This window comes from Molothrus ater, chromosome 7, assembly GCF_012460135.2.
Source record: "Molothrus ater isolate BHLD 08-10-18 breed brown headed cowbird chromosome 7, BPBGC_Mater_1.1, whole genome shotgun sequence".
Taxonomy (NCBI): Eukaryota; Metazoa; Chordata; class Aves; order Passeriformes; family Icteridae; genus Molothrus; species Molothrus ater.
Window position 1 is genome coordinate 5,277,671 of NC_050484.2, and position 22,347 is coordinate 5,300,017.

The 22,347-nt window shown below is 39.2% G+C and overlaps 1 protein-coding gene across 5 annotated transcripts in view; it reads right to left on the reverse strand.

Annotated features, from left to right (window-relative positions):
- NCKAP1 (NCK associated protein 1) overlaps nt 1–15,660 on the reverse strand; it is a 53,287-nt gene extending 37,627 nt beyond the window's left edge. For 2 of the 5 annotated variants that reach the window (XM_036386392.2, XM_036386390.2), the window contains exons 1-3: nt 15,482–15,660; nt 4,923–4,940; nt 3,687–3,797 (exon numbers count right to left, since the gene is read on the reverse strand). In XM_036386392.2, the coding sequence (XP_036242285.1) occupies nt 3,687–3,797; nt 4,923–4,940; nt 15,482–15,589 (237 nt within the window). In that variant the 5' untranslated portion in view covers nt 15,590–15,660. Of the gene's footprint in view, nt 1–3,686; nt 3,798–4,641; nt 4,750–4,922; nt 4,941–15,481 lie in introns of those variants that run through there. The other 3 variants (XM_036386394.2, XM_036386393.2, XM_036386395.1) reach the window with 2 other exon arrangements.
- Nucleotides 15,661–22,347: the final 6,687 nt, after the last annotated feature.

The following is a 22,347-nucleotide window of genomic DNA, read 5'->3' on the forward strand; positions in this document are numbered from 1 at the left end:
CACACCCATCTAATTTGTATGTAACCAGCTTGTTGTGAAGTGAAACTGTGAAAGACACAGGGGGCAAACCAAACACACACTGGGATCTAAAAGGGAAAAGGCAAAAATTCAAAAAAATAAAGTGAACTAATTCAAAACTAAAGATCCTAGCCCAAGTAGACTGGAAATGCTCACACTGCTTATCCTCTGCTCCCAAGTGATCTCATTTCCAGTCCCCACAGACACAATACAGCAGAAAATTAGTCAATACAAAACAAAAATGGAATTGATATGAACAATACTGAGAACATACCTACTAGGTGATGAAGACTAGCATTATCTGGAAAACAGATCTTTCTCTCACTAACCATACACTGAGAAACTTCTAAGTGATGCTTCACTGGTCTGCTTTGTGCTAAGCAATGACTGAACATCAATTTTTTCCAAGAGACATGTAAAAAAATAAGTTTTTCTACAAGGAAATTGCTGAGGAACAAACCAAGAAAAGGGTATGTTCAAGAAAGAAGACTAGATATTCCCACCACTTGTTCTATGTGGTGTTTGGGAAAGCAGAGGGGGAGCTACAACTTCATCCCATAAAGACATATAGCTTTACCTGCACAGGCAGCAGACTCATCAAATCCTATTCACAAGCTACAAAAAATTTCTGTCCTTTCTCTCTGCATCTCCAGTTCCCCACAGTGAGGTATTTTATTCTGGTTTTAAAAGGTATTAAGTATTAGCATTGACTGAGAACAGAGGAACTTTTAGGTCCTACAACATTTTTTTTGAGTTCACTGTGACAAGAACCTCACATGTACCCCCTTACAAGAGGATGAAGTCCAAATAGCTATCAGAAAAATAGCTGGCTGCTTCTGCATCCCTTACTTTGGAACAATCCTTTTGAAGCCAGCCAGGAAATTCAGTAACAATAAATGCTGCTCTGAGTCAATACAAGCACAAGCAGATCACGCACCTGACCAAGAACAACAGTGCTAAAAAGTTTTTGGAAGCCATCTGCAGCTTAGAAGGCTTTTTCAAAACAAAGCTTTAGTCAATTTATAATAATTATAAATAGTAAAGCTCTCCCAAACACAGAAGAAACTTCCCTTTCAAACAGGACTCTATCTTGTTTCTCACTTTTTGAATCCTTCAAATTTTGGCTTATATTTTTGTTTATTCCTTCCTTTGCAGGTTATTTCATACAGTGTGCAGCAGTACTACCCTGGTGGCCTATTTCATTAACAGCTTAAAAGCCTGGTCTTCTAACTGCACAATTTCAAGATATGATTCACCATGGTTATTGGAAAAGAAAGGGCAGGTGTAAGACATCACAGGGACTGCCCTCAAACAATGGGAGACAGAGTTATGAACTGATAAGGTGCAGAGCTGTCTATAATTAATTCTCTGGAAAATTAACTACTCCATTTAATTTTCCAGCCTGATCAGCAAGGATTCATCAGCCACTTCCCTGTTTGAACTGCCCACAATCTTTCACTCTCAGTACAATACTGAAAACCAGCAACTGTCAGACATTGCTCTGATGACTCAGCACGTCAAACACTGAAGGAGGAACAAACCAGGAACTCGGTTTTCTATGGATAAAGATGTAAAAGATACCAATAGCAAATATAACAGAATTACTTGTTTCAACAGAAGGAAAATTCTGATTACAGCAAACACTGCTCATACTCCTCAATCAAATGTGTTGCTCATTTCTAAGACACAAAACACTGTAGATGACAATACCTGAGAAAAAACAGCTAAAATAGGTCAAAAAAAAAATCAAAAAAGCTGGCACTACCTATTCTCTAAAAGTGAATGCAAGCCTGTTCAGCACCATCACCTACTGACATGTTGAAAGCAAAGGTACACAGTGCTAGGCAGTGGCAACTGCTGCACTCCAACATACAAAATCCAAAATCCCTCCCTGAAATGGTGTCCTGGAATTTTCACTGCAAGGAAGAAACACAACTTATGATTTCTTAGCTATTTCCACTGCAGTAATCCTTTGTGATGTTTCTTTAATCAATGTGCCTCTGTTCCAATTAGCTTCTTGCCCTTTTAAACCTTTAAACCACCTTTTCTTTTTTTTTTGGGAGTTACAGCATTCTATGGGAACACCTGCAAATAACTAAATGAAATGCCATCAGCTCTGACTGCAGGACAGACACCCCAGCTGCCTATTGCTAGAGCTTAAAATCCTCCTTTAAAGAGTGCTCATCCATAAGGAGGGTAGGCTTTTGTCAACTGTGTTTAATAAACACAGGCCTGGCTGGCTCATAGTAAATAAACGCACAGCAATGACAAAATATTGTGAGTGTGTCCTATTTTAGAAACTGTGATTGTCAAAATACAGCAAGTTTTCTTTGATCTCTTTCCATAAACTTCACAGCAACAAATCCTTAAACATCTATCATTACTTAAGCTCCAAATTGATAACCAACAACTGGAAGAAATTTAAAATATACATGCAGCTGCAGTAAGTAAATTCTATGCAGATTATCTTTTAATAGTTGATCTGCCACCCAAGCTTAGAGAATACGGAAGCATTTACCAAACATGGTTTAACAGATTTACTATTTCCACATTAATTTGATAAAGAATTTCTATATTTGTTACTAACACAAATTCAATACAATAAGAAATAAGCAATATTAAAGAGTGCAAAGCAAATGAACAAGTTTTAAAGTGAAAAAGCACATTGTTAATGAAATTGTTTCCTCCATAAGGTAAAGTTTTCTTCTGGTTTCTTTGGGTCTTTTCTCCATTGCTGTGACTGGAGACATTACACACAATGTAAAAGAAACTAATTATTCTCATTGCTATCACCCCTATCATTCTGCAGAAAACCTGAATGCTTAAAGCAAGCCTAAACCTCCCAAACACACAGGCAGCCACTTGCATGCAGGGAACATGCCAACCCAACACCTACCTCCACTTCCCACCTTTGGAAAGAAATATAAGCAGGTAAAACAAACATTTGAAGGGCCCTTGTGTTTCAAATTGAAACAGGGAAACAAGAGTACATCACCTGCCAAAATGCCTGCCTCTAGCCTAACAATTACCTAAAAAAAGGCTTCAAAACCAAAGTCAGCAATACCGAGCCACTCAAAGGTAAAATATAATTTACTTCTGCAACTGATCTTACTATATGAGGAGGAAACAATTTTATTTCCATATTTTTGTACTTCACAATGTTTCTCCTTATGTACTAAAGCATTCTTTATTTGCACAGGGACTGACTCCATAGGCAAGGGTACCTGGAAAGTACAAACACTTCTTCCCACTTTGCAGACAGGTGTTTTTTTTTACTGATCTGCTGGTTAGGACAAATCTCAAATAAAGTTATGCAACTTTCATCTTCTGCAATCGGTCTGGTCACCAGGAATTTCTCTTATTAAAATAAGGCATGATTTTTCCCAAGGATTTCTTCCCATTGACAATTCTTTGAAATGGCATGGAAGAGAGCAGGCAAAAAGAAAACCAGAAAGAGTCCTACCCTAACAAAACCCAAGCAGAATTACAGTTTAATATTCTCTCCTTAAAGATAACTCCTTCTCAAGTATCGTGCCAGACATTTGAATCAACAACTATGTTCCAACTGCAATTGTCAGCATCAGATGCTTTATAAGAAAATGTAAACCTCCCAGATGGTGCTGAAAGGGTAGTAAGAAAAATAGTTATACAGCCATTTGTTTACTTACGTTGTTGTTGCGTGTTTCTACTGCTGGAAACTTCCTGACTATGAATTTGACAGCAGATTCCAGGTTTTTGTCAATAAGATAGGATGGTTTGGCTTTGGGGTCACCACATGCCTATAAAAAAATACAACACAAAATGAAGTAGAAACACAATCATCCATGTAAAGCTAAGTGATAGTTGCAAATCTGAAGACAAACTAGAAAGATTCCTCTTTTCGTTTGTTTGCTTTTAGTGAGCAGGTGATAAAATGAAAGGCAAAGTGCAGGGACTGTCACAGCTGAAATATGCAATGGGAAACAGTACAGAGATGCTCTTCTACTGAAAAAGATGCATGGAAGTATCAAAGCAGTTAGTGCAGAACAGCAGTGAGGGAAAAAACTCAGTCCTAAAAGAAGGAGAAAAAAAAAATGTTTCCTTTTAACGCTATTCCTGGTTTGAGGTAGTGTTGTATTCATCTGGAGTTAACAAACTGTTAGAGAACTCGATCATGTCATCATCTGTGGAGGACAGTGCTGGGCACATGAAATGATTAAACTATCCTTTGTGAAACAAAACTAAACACCCCACCACCAACCTGCATTTAATTTTTTTCCCACTTGTAACTCTAAGACAATTTTCCATCCCACAATCAAACCACCAATATTTGCCTAACATAGTCTACTTCCTCAAACTGAAGTTTTACTCGTGTTCTTTATTCCTACAGCAGCATAGGCTGAGCTTTAAAAGCAGCAATCTAAAAGTTTCACTAAATTTTGATGCCAAGCCACAGCTAAGTGTTAGGTCTGTTCAATAACTTACGTAGACGGATCAGCACAGCTTCTCTGGACAGAGACCTGAGGAAGCACCTCCTGTTGCCAGCTACAGTGCATGCTGCCAGACACTGCTCTGCTACTCTGACTAGTGAGCCATGCCACACCATTTCATTGGGAGTAACACACTAAAAGCAGCGTTACTTACATGACAAAATATGCACTCAAACCGTGTTTCTCTCAAATATTCATTTCGTTTTGTTTTCCTCAGAGGGGTTTGCAAAGGAGTTGCACGTCTCATGCAAAACTAAATTACATGCTAGGCGTTTCTACACAACAGAGTGAACTCAAATGACAACTCATTTAAAAAACTTTTCCACATTGATTTCTATGACCGAGTTGTGGACTGTAGAGACAGAAGTCATGGAGTATGAGACCGATTCTGAAAGCGGGCAAGCGGGCAAAGGGAAGGTGAAAAGCTTTGCAAACCTTCCAAACTTGTCCTTGCTGGGAAAGCAGTGTAACAAAAAGAGAGAAAAATTACATATAAACAAATTACTCTTAAATTCTAAAGTATTACATTTATGTGAACTAATAGACTATTACCTACATCCAAGAGAACATTACAACCATCTGTTACTCTAGTCAGCACACTTTCTACTGGACGTTGATTATTCTAATACTCACAAACAACTTGACGCTTATTAGAATTTAACGATTGTGCAAAGCACTGTGAATATACTGAGACATGTAACTACTAATAGTACTTCCAAACTAAGTTCAGGTGGAGAGGGAAAAAAGTTAACAAACATCACATGCAACTACAGGGGGGAGAAAGGAGAGAAACTCAGTGAAGTTTTACATACCTGAAAAAGAAACGGTAGCCAAGAAAAAAAAACAAACAAAAGAGTCATTATTGAAAGTTTCTAAAACACCTACCAGTAGTACATGACCATCATGATGTATACTCATGTACTATTCTGATATCAAAATGCTCATATTTGCTAAATGTCCCACAAAGGTACTAAACTTTGTTACAGCATCGTATCTATAATATAACAGGAATTGATAATGAAAATCAATTCAGCAACATCCACAGTATGTTAGATATTAAATTGTTGCTTCCACCTCCTTAGAGCAGCAAACCACACATGTCAAAAAAGAGATGTTCTGTACACACCTTAAAGTCTATGCAATTCAAAAGTACAAACTATACTGTAAAAAGGCATTAAATATTCAACATAGGGCTTGAAATTTATGAAGTTTCAATTAACTCCGTGTCATGGGTGTCAGAACCTTAGTCAAATTATTTCAATTTGTTGTTCTTGCCACAAAACATGTAACTTGCTCTACTAGAAGGATTACTAAGAAAACAAGTTAACTGACATATATTCATGCCCAGTGTACTGTTACTGCCCGGTTAAATTCCAGCACGGCTGCTGTTATATAGGAGACAAGAAATCTACCACTGTTGACTTCATAAATTTTTCAGTCTGAATTCAAACACTCCTTCCACACACACTCCCTATTTTTGCTAGAAATAGATGTTTTCCTTCCTATAAATCAGCTCTTCAAAATGTTTACTAAAACTTATGTTCTACCCCAGCCCTTACACACACACTCAGAAGGAAAGAGAGATCTGAAAACATCCACATGCACATCCTCCTGTGCCTTTAGCAACTCAGCCCCCAGAAAAGACAAGTGTTCTCCTCAGTTTAACTGGCAATCCTCTCAATATCTGGGAATATGCTCCTTCTTTGCTTCTCCCCATCATTTGTCAGCTGGCATCACACTTGAAGCAACTCTAACTCTTCCTACTAATAAACTACACTAGACTGATTGATAAATAAGAAAATTCCTGCAAGACATTAGAAGCATCCCTCACACACACCACAATTCCAGCTTCTAGAAAGCTGTACCAGCCTACCTAGACTGAATTGAAAGAGGACAATAAATATCACTGAATGAGTGGGTCAATGCTTTTCCTTCACTCTCCCATGTTCCACAGCAGCTCAGCTCCTTTCTAAGTTACTTACAGATCTAAGAACCAGCTGTTGTTGCATCAACAGATTTCATCCATGCAGTTACCTGCATTCAGCATCACAGGTAAAACAGTGTCCGTAAGTTAAACCTCTCCCCAAATGGTGAAGAGACTTCAAACTCCCCATAGTTTACTCTATAAAGAAAAGAATTAATATGCAAACTCCAATCCTAGCACTTTTGCACAAGCATGAAAGTGTGGTAAGACACAGAAACTGAATTTTGCTATAAAAAGATCGAAGACATTGACGGCAATAGCCTTAGAATGTAGATAAGAAATGCAACTTTTGCTTTTACAACATCCTTTGGGAGTACTGTAATGGGTAGGAACATTGTGGTGGAACATACAAAGGCCATTTCCCAAATACAGCTCTCCAGTATTCACACAGAATTCCAAGCACCAGCCAAAACCAGAAGCCCTTTCTCAGGCTCAGACACCACTTTCCCCCCCTCCATGCGGGTTGCAATAACAATTCCTCAATTAATTTCTTATTAGGAAAAACCCCACAACACAGAATTACTGCGATTTTGAGTATTGAAAAGAAATTCACCAATTAAAAATGTTCTTACTAGTGCAGCATTCACAGAACACGGTTCTGAAGCTATGAGATTCCAGCTGCTTCAACCCCAAAATATTATACTCAAGGAATCTCCCAGCAGTCAGCTCTGAATTCCTTTGTATATTACTGAACAGCTGATAAGCAGCTATGCTGAAAAAGATCATGCTAAGTTATGGTTAGAAACTAATCTACATAATTCTTAAAAAAAATTTAATGGATTCAGATGCTGATTTCTTCAAGTTACACAGCATTTCTTTCCACAGATCTTTAGAATGGTAGCCTGCTATGAAAAGCTCTCAACTAAGTAAAGGCATTCTGTGCAACTACCAACAAGAACAATATGATTTCTGTAGCTAAGAACTTCACTATTTACAATACTTATTTGCTATCATCTGCACAGTTATCAAGCTGCAGAGAGATCAGACTACCTGCACTGTTTGCACATGTTCAGGCCATATGTTTTGAATTAAAGCAGCATTGTCCTACCTATCCTACTGAGGTAAATAATTATATTATTATTATTACGCAAAACTCAGATTCTCTTCCTCACTTGATGCTATTAGGTTCTTCTATACTAATTTCACTTTGAAAATTAAGAATACTACATATATCTATACTTTCTATGTTGTATTCATTCAGAAGCAGCCAACTACAAAAATCTGCTTAAGGCCTACATGTAAGACAAGTGGCCTCTAAATAGGAAAACAGAATCCAGTTCAACTGCCTTTGGCCCAGAATACACCAACATTAATACACAGCAAAGAGACCTTTTGCCCCAATACTGTTACAATTCTCACTGCAAAAATCTAAATGTAACATTTTACTTCCTACTTGAGGGCAGAGGATGTTGAAGGAGAAGAAAAAAACATCAATCAACAAAATGACTCTATCATGCAGCTGAAGTGGCATGAATAAAAGGAAATTTATGTTCAGGTACAATCACTGTCAGTAGTCAGTGCCCCAAACTTGCATTTAAAACCTCTGAACCTCACTCATGCCACTCATTCACATCAACTTGTTATGTTCCCTTGAATAAGAACACTGGGAAGTATCACCTGAATTATATGGCTTAGAATGGTAAAAAAATAAAGCCTAAATTTTTACTGTATTATAGAAAGACCTATCATTTATTTTCTTTTGTTGTTGCTAAACCTAACTATTCTAAATTAGCAGCAGGGCTGTCTCCCAGTAAAAGAGAAACAGGGCCATTTGAATTAAAAATTTTGTATTTTCATCCCCCAAACCTCCTACACCAGCAGATTACCATAAACCATACTTTGCAGCAATGTAATGTATTTATTACTTCAAGAGATTTGCTGTTAGTGCAGAGTTGAGATAAAACACTGCTAAGCACAGTTCCACTTGACTGTGACAACATGCACTGAAATAATCTCAGTCAACAAATCACTTCACCTTTACATTTCATTTACAAATGAATCTGCACAACAAAACTGTGAATTTAACAAGGAAATTGAAGGAATTTCAATGACAGCAAAAACTATGCCATTCCCTAAGTTAGTAACTTGGATTATTAAACAGAAATTCAGAGCCCAAACCAAGAAAAGCTCCTGTATGTCCTATTTACAGTTTACTATAGCATTTTCTTTTGAAAGGCCAGAGAGGCAGCACAGTAAAACTGTTCTTGTCTTGGAAGAGCTGCTGGCATTAAAGGCTTCACTCTAAGTTTGCATGCCTGGTTTCCAGCTGTGCAGCCTGGAAACTAAATCTAACAGTAAAACTATACTATATCTAACAGTAAAAGAAATGTTTTCACCATTAATTATATTTTTGTAGGATAAAACCTATTATTTACTCCTTGTTTCTGCCATGCATTTAAAACAATTAATATTATGAACCCACAATCTCTAATTCTGAAAAAACTACTGAAAAGAGAGGGGAATAAACAACAAAGAGCTGCTTTGAATAGTGGCTCACACTACATTTGCTTTAATATCTCTGATTAAGCCCACCACAACTGCCTGTCTGTATTTAAGTTGTGGAAGCCTAAGTTCATTACTAAACAGGCTGGTCCCAGATAAGTTTTGTGAATAAAGCCTTGTCCCTTGTAAAGTCTATCCAACAAGATACAAGAATTAGTTGGGAACACATTGACAAATTATTATAGTTTAATAGTTTTGATGGCTAAAATTTAACTGTCCTACAGCAGCATAGCTAGGGTGACTTTGTACCAAGTAAATTACATTTCTTATGCTTGCAGTTACCTAGATGAAAGGTAAATCTGCATGTTGATACACATTATGCTAATTGTTTCCACCAAGATACGGAAACAGAAGAAAATCTCCATGTAACTACTTTATGAAGAGTCTCTAAAGGCCTTGGACATATCCAAAATATATTATTATTAATATAAATAATATAATATAAAATTATTAGAAATTTAACAGCTGTTGCACTTTCTATTTACTAGGGTTCCAAATGTGAAATATAATGTGCCTTCCTATCAATTCAAAATTACAATTAAAGGTGTTACAGTCAGCCCAGTGTTTCCTAGATCTAAGCAAGACACCTTCCCTGTGTATACTCATTATTTGGTGTGTGTTGAACCCCAAGTACATACCTTACTTTAAATCCTAGTGGATCACTACTCAGAAATTCAATTAAGTAAAATGTAAATTCATGTGAAATCAGAAGAAAAGTCTAGAAAGGACTGCAAGAAATTGCCTACCTACCTCTCCTGTTCCAAGGCAGGATCAACTGTATCTGTGTTGCTCCTGGGATATGTCTGCCAAATCTTGACTTACAGGTCTCAAATAGGCTACATTCAAAAACATTCTCACAGTCTTTTCAAATATTCAGTTCAGTTTTCCAATATTTAACTCAATCCATCAGTTCTTGATCTCTGGTGGTCATACTGGATGGCATAAACTATTCCCCATCTCTTTACTGCAGTCCTAATTTTTTACAAATTTGTATTACTTACAAGCTGACTTGAAAAAACATTCCCTTTTTTTAACGGGTGCAATTTTCTACACCACTTGTCCTTATTATTTTGCCCTGAACTTTCTCCATTTTGTCCACATCTTCCTTGAAAAGAGTGGTCAATCAGATATGTTTTCAATGAATCTCAATGAAGGAGATGTAGAGGAAAAAAATTACTTACTTTTCCTTCAGATTATCTTGCTCACATTTACATGAACTCACGTCATCCCTGATTTTTTTGCAGCAAAACTTCCCTGGCTCTTGTTTGCCCTGGGATGTCCCTAACTTTTCCCAGCTATTTTCTCCAGAACTTGGTACCTCATTACTTCTCATTTTGTCCTTTAAATTCCACTAACCAAATATACCTTACAATCATACTTGCTCAGCCACCTCCAAGCCTGTTAGACCATACCTACAATTTCTAAGCTCAAGCTGAATTTCAATTCGATTCTGTAGCTTGTCCCAGTTTCCTACATATAAATTTATTGAGCACACTGTAGGCATCATCTAGGTTGTTGAATCAAAGAGTGACTGGAAGCAGAGGTAACACACACCCCATAAGACCCTGCTGATCCCCATCTGACAACGAGATCTTCACAATCATTCCCTAATCTGGTGATCCATCTGCTTTCATCATCACAGCTTCATCCAGACTGCACTTCCTTAGATTGTTCATGAGAACAATCAGATGAGGTCACATCAGCAGCCTTGCAAAAGTCAACATGTAAATTATCTTCTAAACTGTCCATACTAGAGTGACCCATCACCTTGGGAATGAATGAAATATATTGGGTTTGACAGTGTCTGTACAGTGCTAAATTCACATTGTCTTCTTGTGTTTGTAGCACTTCTTTAAGGCCTTGGTTCTATTAATCAAATATGGGGCAGGTGAAATGCAAAGGATAAAAAAAAGTAAGGAGTTTCACTGCCACAAAACTTTTCCTCAATGTAGTTTATAAAATAACATCTTAATAAAAAGAAGCAAGGCAATGGGAAAGCCCTGTCTATCCTGAACCTCAAATGGGAACTGTTATTACTTTTTAGGTCTACCTCCTCTACACACAACTTTAATAATCTCTTGCAACTACAACTGGATTTGGTTTTGTGTTAACACAAAATGAACAGTGATTGCAGGGGGCAAGGTAACTTATATTTGTAAGCCAAGAAACAAGATAATTCTGGGCAGCTGCTCTTGATGCAAAAGGGAAAATCCACTCTGTATATTTTTGGGACATTTTTATTTTATTACAAAGTCTTTCTGTTTCTTTACAAATTTAATTGCTTTTCTGAGTGAAAAATAATAGTATGATATGTATCACCGGTTAAGTGTTTGCTTCCTGAGCAAAGGAATTTTTTTTTTTCAATTGCCCACACTGAGAGTTTGTTTGGGGCTCACTCCTCTGCTTATCAATAAGACAGTATTAAAAGCCATTCCTCCAAGATCACAGACACAAACATATACTGCCATTTTCACCTTTAAAGAACTGCTGACATCTGTGGAAGCAATACTGCCCCACCCTGGGACACTTCCCAGTGACCTGAAGACATGACCTGACATTATCTGTTCAACACCAACCTTACAATTCACAACTAAATTATTGGTGAGCTTTTCCTCTCAGCTCAAAGGTCTGCACTCCAGCACAGAGCTCTGTGTCCAAAGGGTGATCTAATCCTACACCATTCCAAACTTCAGAGCTCTGCAGATTGGAAACTTCCCCGTGGTCTTCCTAAAATCATCTCTAATCTCTTCCACTGTTTCCTGCAGAACTGCTCTAGTGCCTGAGCAAAACTGTACACTTTATCCACTGGTTCTACTAATAAAACAATTAACTAGCTTTTACAACTTTTAAATTCGAGTAGTAACATCCTCAAAATAGGTAAAAATCCAGTATTTCCACTACTATATCTTTAAAGAAAGTATAAAGTCAGCTAAAGCCTCTGCAAACAGTTAAGTCCCTCATCTATGACTTCAGTTTGATGATGCAGTTCACATCTAAGAGTTGGTTTAAGATCCTCATTTTTCAGATACTATGTAATCAAGTTGGGAAACTCTAAGGAATTTCTTTTGTTAATAACATTTAAAAAACATCTTGTGAACAAATGTAAAACCTATACTGTGAAGGACAACAGAACACTGCTAGCAAAGCAATTCATGCTAAATAACAGACTCATGTTTGATTAACATATACTCTTAAATAATTCAAAATCTTAACTTCCTGGCAGTTCTGTTGACTGTAGTACTACTTATACACTCACCAAAATCACACCCCCTTGACTTGCTGTGCCTAAATCTCTACTTCAGGTATTTCAAGATCAAATCTCTTACTGTAAACACATCCTGGTATCCAAGGGTTTTATAAACAAACAAAAGACAGGCCCACAAAAAAGATTATTCTCTGCTGCCACCACTCTCAAACAAAACAGTCAACAGTAATGGCAGCATTTGCACAAAGCTTACCAACACAAGACTGGAAGGTAATAATGAAATCCAAGCTTCACCTGAGCCAGGATGGCACGAAAAAACCCTGCTGTCTTTGATTTACACAGGTGTAGCTGTAGGCAAGTAATGACCAAAGTTACAGGGTAGACAGTAACCTAGATAACTGTGGATAAATTGTTAAAAACAGAAGGAACAAACCAAGAGAGAAACCACAAGGGAAAGAGTTCCAAGTTCATTACTAATACTGGTCCCAATGCAGCAAGCAAAGAGCCATCCTTCAAAATAACAACAGCAACAAAAAATCCACCTCCTTACAGGGTGCAAATATAAATTCTGTCTCACCATCTACTATTACCTTAGTAACTTCACTTTTCCTAATTTCCATGTCACTTTCAGAGGCAAAAAACCATACAGTCAGATAGTCTGTTTTAAAAACAACAAACTTTTAACTGTTTCAAAAGACAACAGTGGCATAGAAGGTCAGTAAACAGGAAACCATGAACAATTATCAGCTATAAGCACAACAGCAACAAAACTGAACTTTGTATAGGAAGATGAGACAAAGAATCATTGTTAGTAACAGCTTTTAACAACTTCTGTGATTCTTTGGGAAGTAAAATTTTCCTGCTTTGTTTCTAACAGTTGAAAAAATTCTTAATCCTTGAAAATCTGTACTGTCCAGACAGCATCTCCAGCAATCTCTACTGCTGCTGCACACATTTCAATCTCTCACTTCCTCTTATTAAAAGAAGTCTAAACCATTTCCTTTAACCGCAAACCCACATATTGTGTGGTTTTCAGTTTCAATATCATCTTCAACAGAACTATGACAGAATCTTAAACAGCAGTTTTGGAATTGACAGCTTAAAGAGAGGGAAAAAAATAAACAAACAAAACCAAAGTGTTCCAAGCAGTCAGCGATGCTGCAGCTGGGCTGAAGAGAGACTCACAATAAAACACAATAATCAATCCCAAGACTTCTGGGCTCACCCTCTGAGCTGGCCAGTTCCCCCTGTCAAGCTGTACTAACTGCAGCTGAAGAAAATTACTATTTGAATTCACAAATCACTACATGAATACACAAGAGTTGTGCCTGAGACATCTCCATATTTGCAAAACTACACATGACACAATAATCAAGCCACTTGGTGATGCCTGCTCTCCCTCTGTATGCAAGACCTAGCAATTTTGGACTCAGCTCTTTGCATTTGCAGGAAAAAGCAGTGTCACCCCCAGTGCTGATGCTCCCCTACAGAGAGCCTGTCCATCTGCATCACTTCCTAAACAGGAGATCAGCAGAGCTACCACCATATGGGCCAACAGGACTCTGCCATCCACACATGCCAAGCAGAAACATGTCTGTAGGCACTGGAGCGTTGAACAGGGGTAAATGTCCCTGTATCAGAACACTGGGAATGAAAACAGAGCCCAGGCTCACAGTGGCTAAGGCAGAGCTACCAAGGCGAGGTTTCATTTCTCCAGTCTTGTTTCCTGCCCTGCAGAGCAGGGCTGTGTCCAGGAGAAATTCCCCTTGCTCATTTTTCACCTGGGATATTTATCTCAAAGCTCAACAAGCACACACACAAACAACTTCCTCATTTTGATGGTTTTCCCCATAAATTGTGGATTTCTGTTTGTAAGAAGTGTAATTATATTTAACTGAAGGGATTTTCCAATGTACAACACTACAGACTAAAAGGAACCTTTCAGAAAGACAGGAATTTACAATCATCTAGTCAGAATGCCTTATTTATGTCAGTGAAGAAGAGTTTTAGAAACACTCAAGTGCACATCAAATAGAGAAATGGCTTTGGATGAACGCTGACTTTTAAATACTTCAATCACTTGGTTTGTTGCATTTTTTTTTCCTGAAAAAACACCTTAATTAAAATCAACATTGCTCTTCATAGCCCTTACTTCTTCTGGTAGTTCTTACTTCTTCCCATATGAGAAAAAATACTTGGACAAAACACATCCTTTACCTCAGATCAGTCAGGCAGGGTCACTCCTGACGGAAACCTGGGTGCAGAAGTCAGAGGACCAAGTAAGCACCAAGAATTCTCAAACTCCCTTTGCCACTGCAGCTGCACCCAGCACGGGAACAGCACTGAAATTTTGTATTAATTAATTAATTGGTATTAACTAGCATTTTCCTTGAAATAAGAAAAACTTCTTAAATAATTGTGTTCAAGGCAAAGCAATAAAATCCTGACTAGTATTCATTACTGGAAGCGGGTTGAGGGGCCATACACTTTCAGACGGTCTAACACTCATGAGGAAAATGAAGCTGGGAAGGATACAAGCACCCAGCGCAGGGGTCGGAACTAGATATCTCCAAGGTCCCCTTCCAACCCAAATAATTTTATGATTCTGCGGCCATGAACTACATTCCTTCCTACAGCAAAGCACAACGATTACCTCCAGAAGAGAAATTAACCGAGCACCGAAGAAATTAACCGAGAAATTAACCAAAGGCGTGACCCATCCTTCTCCCAACACCCAGACCCGGAGTTTCCTTCCCGGCCCAGCCACCTCACCTAGGCCAACACCGACCCACACCCCCGGGCAGCCGGGGAGCTGCCCCAAGCACTCGCTCCATCTCACGCCGAGAGCTGCTAAGCAACCGCGCCTCGAACTTATCGAAATTAAACTTACTAATTTTACCCCGAGCCCCTTTTTGCCTTCGGTAGCGACAGGTTTTGGCGTGGGAAAAGCCCCGCGGCGCTGCCCACTCGCGGCTCGTGTGAGTCACGCACGGCAGCGGGGCGGCAGCGGCTCCGGGGGCTGCGCCGGGCCCAGGCCCCGCTCCTGCGGCCGCCGCCGGGATCGGCCCGGCCTCCTCCATTCCTCCATCCTTCTCTCCCGGTATCGATGTGGCGGCCGCACCAAAGCCCCGGGCCCCCCTTCCCGGGCCGGGCGGCTCCCGCCCAGCCTCCCGGGCCCCGCCGCTAGGCCGCGGCGCAGCCGGCACAGCCGCAAGCCCAGCGGAGCGCCGGCCCGAGCGGCGCTGAGGATCGCGCCGGGGCGGCTCCCCGTCCACCCCCCCTCACGGCCGGGGCCCCCCGCACCTTCTTGATGTTGTAGAGCCGGGTGAGCATGCCGACGCCGCGGTCGTTGAGGATGGTGAGCTTCTCCGCCAGCTTCTGCTGGCTGGGCTGCAGAACGGACCGCGACATCCTGGCGCTCCGGTGCCCGCACCGCCGCTCTGAGCCCCGCGGCCGCCGGCCTGGCCCGGCGCTCCCTGTCCGCCCGGCCCGGCGCTCGGTGCCTCCGCGGGGCGTGGGCACGGGTCACGTGGGGCGGCGCTCGGGCGCCCCCGGCGGGCGGGCGGCGGCAGCGCAGAGCTCTGCCCGGTCCGAGGGTCCCTGAGGGTCCCTGAGGGGCCTCGGGCATAGCCCTGAGGTGGGCGGCGGAACGGTGAAGAATGCCCGTTTTTCTGACAGGTTTACACCTTAAATAAATATTACACCTTAAATAAAAATCAAATTATGGGTGCCCCATCCATGGAGGTGTTGGCTGGATGGATGGAGCTTTGGAACAAAATGGTCTTTATAGCCCTTCCAAACCAAACCATTCTGTGAGGCTATGAAAGCCCCATTTTTTTACTTCATCAACTTCACTTTTTTACTTAATCGATTCCATTTTTTTTACTTAAACAACGCAAGTCCTGCATGTTGGCCTCAATAAATCCCTGCAGCTCCAGAGACTGGGAGCAGAGTGGCTGGAAATCTGTTTAATGGAAAACAGCTGGTGAACAGCAGCTGAACCTGTGCCATGTGGGGAACCTGAACCAGCCCAGGTGAATGAGGAGGCCAATGGCACCCGGCCCGTGTCAGAAATGGTGCGGCCAGCAGGGCCAGGGAAGCTGACATCCCTCTGTACTTGGTACTGGTGAGACCACCAGTGCTGTGGCCAGTTCTGAGCCCCTCAGCTCAGGAGAGATACTGAGAGGCTGAAACTCGTCCAGGGAAGCTGGTGAAGCTTGTTGCTCGTGTTCCTACGAGGAGCAGCTCAGGGAGCTGGAGCTGTTTACTCCGGAGAAGAAGAGACTCCAGTGGGATCTGAACAGCCTCTAGAACTCCCTGACAAAAGGGTGGGAGCCAGTCCTTCTGCCATGCCAGTGAGAGGATGAGAGGAAATGGCCTTCAGCTACGACAGGGGATAGTCAGATTAGACATCAGAAAACTTTTTTCACTCTTTGGGTGGTCAGGCATTGCAATAGGTTACTTGGAGGGGGGGGGGGGGGGTGGAGTCACCACACCTGGTGGTGATTAAGAGGCATCTCGATCTGGCACAGGATGATGTGGTTTAGGAGTTACAGTGGCAGTGCTGGACTGGATCACATTAAAGGTCTATTCCAACCTTGATGATTCTATGATTTTTTTTTTTTACTTAACCAACTGAAATTAAGAACTGGGGCCCAGCAAAACACGGCACAGAGTAATACTGACACACTGTCACTGCTGGTCCCCCTTGTTTTCTGAGGGTGCTTCCACCAGAGCATCACAGCCGCCCTGGGAAGGGGGAAGAACCTGGGGATACCTGTGGAGGTGCTGCCTGCAGCCCCTCTGCCCCACTCACAGGGCTGACACCATCCCCCCCTAAGCTGTTGTTCCAGACCAATGTACAGCAAATCCTGAGAAACACCATATCACCAGCTAGATGAGTCACATCACTGCTGGGGCTTTTTTCACTTGAAGCACAGGAATTAAAAGGACATATTTTTAAGGAACGGTGAGATTTCCGTACTGTGAATGTCAACAACAGACCTCCAGGAGATCATCCCTTGTTGTGATATCTTAGGGAGATGATTTCAGTGCTGAGAGGCCAGCACAACCAGCTGGGATGCAGGGATCCCCAGACTAGGCAATGAGAGACTGGTTTAAGAATTAACCTTCTAATCTAATTTTTTTATAGTGGCACGACCATCTGTGCCTTTTTTTGCATATAAATACTTGTATTTAATTTTCAGTTCACATTTTTGCATTAGAAATCGGAATTAGACTGTCTTTCAGAGATTTTAAACTAATCTATTTTAGAAAGCATAGAAATGAACCTGAGAAGCCTGAATGTAGTTAAATTGTTTCTGACTAACCTCTCTACTTTAGCAATTACAAGACAATTTATGATTCAGAATAAAACTAGGAAGCAAGAACCTAAAGTTCCAATCTGAAGTCTGCTATTGATTCATCCATTGGCCTTCACCAGAAGATTTAATTTCTTAGCTTCATGTCCAAAAGTCAGGAGTACCTAGCAACAATGTTGTAAAGATTAATTAGGTTAGACCTGTTAGACCTGACTTTTCATTACCAAAGTGTATGGAAATCATCAGAAGTATTCAAATTGCTATTTAAATTTATAAAGCATAAAATGCTATGTGTTTTAATTATATATCTATAGTAATATTTTACACAAAGCATCTACCTTCCATTATAAATTATTTTTTAAGTATCAAATGTAACATTTCTACTTGAAGCAAAGATGTTTCTCATGTAGTTGCACTGCAAAATAAGAACCATAGAATGGTTTGGGTTGGAAGGGGCCTTAGAGATGATCTCATTCCAAACCCCTGCCATGGGCAGGGACACCTTCCACTAGAGCAGGAACTCTGTCCAGCCTGGCCTTGAACACTTCCAGGGATGGGGAATCCACAGCCTCTCTGAACAGCCTGCTCCAGTGCCTCACCACTTGCACAGGAAAGAATTTTCCTCTAATATCTGATCTAAACTTACCCTCCTTCAGCTTAAAGCCATTTAAGAACAAATACTATTACTTTTTTTGTTCCTCACCTACACACCTACAGCTAACACAAAAGCATCCCATTTTTAATTTCATGTTCATTATTTTTAGCCATATTAGATGTTCTAGAAGTTTCAAACAGTAACAGCCACAGAATTTGTATATAACCAAGAAAGTGGAATGATGTCACTGAGCCAGTCAGTGAGTTTTTGTGTGTTATCTGAATTATCACTGTTTTGTGGTTACACAGACTTGCAACAAAGCTCTTGGTCAATGTCAATGCATGTACTAAAGCACCCCACAATTTTATCACCAATCTTAATGACAGCAGTATTAAGCCCCAGTTGTCATACCCTTTTTGCTGCCACTTTCTATAGAAACTTCAGGTATACAGGTAGATTTTCCAGCAGGAAGATTTATTGCCTATTAGATTATAAAAATGTCTGCACCACACATTCTGCATTCACCAATCTAACAGCAAGAATAACAATAACATTGAAATTCAAGTTTTGTCAGTAACAGCACAGCTCTTACAGGTGTGGCAAAAAGGAAATGAACAAGAGAATAAGGCTAAGAATTATTTTTAAAACACACAACTTCTATTTTCTCAATGATTTATTAATGATTAAGATTTAAACAGCTTTCTATACTTATTCCAAAATACAAGTTTAGGGCAAGAAACAGCACTTCAGATTTGGGTCAAGCTCAGCTCTGGTTCTTTTAAAGTCATTTATCTGTTCAGTACAGAGTTTAATTTGCTAATCAGTATAGGGCTTTCAGACAGGAATGAAAACCATAAAATAATTTGGAAGAGACCCTAAAGACCATCATGTTCCAAGCCCCTGCCATGGGCAGGAAACACTTTCCACCAGATGAGGTTGCTCAGAACTCCATCCAACCTGGCCTTGAACACCCTAGGGTTGGGGCATCCACAGCTTCTCTGGGCAGCCTGTACTATTGCATTTGTATTTTTAATTTTCCTAGTAAGAAAACTGTTATTCCTACTCCCATATCTTTGCCCAAGAGCCCCTTAATTTCAAAATTATAATAATTTGGAAGGAGTTTACATTTTCCATTTCAAGGGAGGCTCCTGCCTTCCTTAGCAGACACCTGGCTTTTCAGACCAAGACAGCTGTAGGGCTTCTGTTGGGCCTTCAAGTTGAACTCTGTTTGTGTACCTACAGAGCCTTTTTTGGCAGGCATGTACAAGCTCCAGGGCTCTGATCTACTTTCTACAGCCTGTGTTACACTTCTGGCCTAGATAAATAGGGTAGCATGAGTGGTTACAGTTGTAAATGTACAAAAATCATCTATTAGAGGTTACTTTGTCTTCTCCCTTTCTGTCATGAGAGCCCAGGGGAATACATGTCCCTCTTTAAATACAATCCATCTATTAAAGACTAAAAAAAAAAAAAAATCCCTGCCCAAACTTCCCTTACATTTAAGAGCAGAAAATTCGAATCAAGGAATATCCAAAGAATGAAGGGGTTTTCCCCCATTTTAGGAATCACTTTTACCAGTCAATGGGGGATCTTTAATACAAGATATTAATACAAGTTAGAGGTTTACATGTGACAACAAAGAAATGGTAGATTTTTGTAGATAAAATGTATGCCAAAAAGCAATCTAGTTGAGAAGAATGACATGAGTACCAACCAAATTGTCACACCTATGATCAAACTGGGGAAAAAGATTGAAAAACCACTACAGTTTTCCATATTTCCATCTGTAATTTTTTTGTCCATTTGATAAAGACATAGGACTTTTCTGAGGGTGTAGAAACCTCCAGTTGTTTCACACAGCACATAAATATACAACTTGTACCAGAGATGGAGTATGATATGACAAAATTCCACCCCCATATGCTGTGGGAAACCCTGTGTGTGGAGAAAGGTAGGACGGAACAAGACTGTGAACGCTAAGGAGTGTTCCAATAACTACTTCAAATAACTGCACTAAGAACTGAAGCTCAGTGGTTATTAAGATTGCCACAATAAAAATTATGTATAGCCATCAAACTTACATGACACAATCAAAACATTTATTTTGATGAATCTGCATTTGAACTTTAGCTGTTTAAGTAGCCTAGTTTGTGTTCTTCTTTGAAATAAAATGCAGAAAATTTTGGTTTTGGGGAAACCTGGTACAGTAATTTTCCCACAGGAAGCATGAGTACTTAAAAAGTAATTATTTCCTAATGATTTGCTCTCTAGGTAAACAGTGCATGACTTCCTTTGCTGAAGCAGAGGAATAGATATCAAAGAATTTCCTTGTATAGATGAGTCAAGCAACTTGTATTTTGTGTATTTAAAATTTGCTTTTTCAACTTAAGTACGACTGTTAAAAGTTATAAAGCAGAATGTGAAACAAAACCACAATTTTAAGGATTTCTAACAGGTAATAAAACCATTACTCAGAAGATCTATATCAATCATTACCAGTGGATTTCCTTACACAGATTAGTTACACTGCATTTAGAACTTTCACATACATTTTTTTAGTGATAAAATGCTTAGGGTTTTGTTGGTGTAGTTGAAGTTGTTGTTGTAATGTTTAGCTATTTTTAATTTTTTAAAGGATGTTAATAGCATAAATACCTTTTAACATGGTTGAAAAAAGTTTGGCTTATAGGTATAACTCATTTTATATATTTTATATATAAAAACATATAAAATATTATAAATTTCTCTATATATATTATATATATAAAATTATAATTATATATTATATATAATATATATAATATATATTTTATATATATAAAATTATCATTATATATATAATTTTTATATATTTATTTTATATATTTTTAAATATATTTTTATGTATCTTCCAGGTTTGTTTTGTTTTCCCTGCAATATTTTTTTGACATTGATTAATGAAATTGTTAACGATCAAGCAAGTGTTACTCACACAAAATAGTCATGTCTAATCCAGAAAAATCTTCTCCCTTCATAATGTTCATGTCAAAAGTGGTCTCTTGTTTATCTTGCTGAATTAACAAGGAATGCCATTAGCAAAGTAGCATCCGAGATTTTATCTGCTTCAATTAATGAAGCTCATTGTTTAAAGTTGGACAGAAAACAGCCATTACATCTTATAAAAAATTGTGAAGTTTTAATATTAAGATGAAGCCAAGAACACTCAGTGCTGCTCACAAAGAATCATTGACTGGCATTCCAAATACTAGATGGCCTTTTTGGTAGGACATTCATCCTGTCAATCAAACTGGAATGGAAATGAAACGGAAATCTTCCATACTTGAGAACTGTTCTTCAGTGAGCTGTAGGTGATTTTGAAATTGTGGTTAAGAATGTGGGATGGAAAAGGAAGAAAAGACTTGTTTTTACAAGACACTCCCAAAGGAAAGAAATCTTCCTAATTAAGATGTTAACAAGATAGTAAATTAGTTACATCAAATATGTTCATAATGACATTCAAATCTAGTTTTCAACCATTAGTTTAAGTCTAAATGATATACAAGTTTGTTTCTACAGTAAATCAGAAAACATGGCTACATCATCCTGAACCTCATTTATGGTCCACATATAGAAATTAATTTTATATAAAATAATTAATCAATTATTTTAATAGGCAATCAGAATGGAAACTTTTGGTTATTTTAAAAGTAGCGATAGCGGAAGGTAAAGTTAGGGACAGCTTTTGAGTTTAAGCAAAGTGCTTCTATACATTTTTTACTGAAATATCCAAAGAGAAAATATGATTAAAAAATCCCCTGAGCTTTCTGTCTGTCTTGTTATTGAAGAAAAATAGAATTAAACACATTGAAGAGACAGTTTAGGTCAATCTGGGTCATTCTTTGACTCTGGAGTATACCAGTAAAAAAAAAAAAGAATCAGTTTTTTCCCTGGGTGTGCCTATGTGGGTGTATTCCAGGATGCCACCTCTTTTTCTAGAAAAGTCTTTAAGTTACCAGTTTTCTTCTTTTTGAAGCTGTGGTTTGCAAATACTTTCAGCTGTCCTTCAAATGTTGATGCATCTGTCTCAGTCCTCACAGCAAAAAAAAAAAATCCCAAAAGTACCATTTTCTTTGCTGACACATGTAATAGCTCATACAAACCTGGATAACAGCTCTTTCCCATCCACACTATTTACAAGTTCACTTTACTCTGTCACCTGCAATTTGCATTCTCTCCCACTTCACAGATGTGGCCTCTGGAGTCAGGGCTTTATG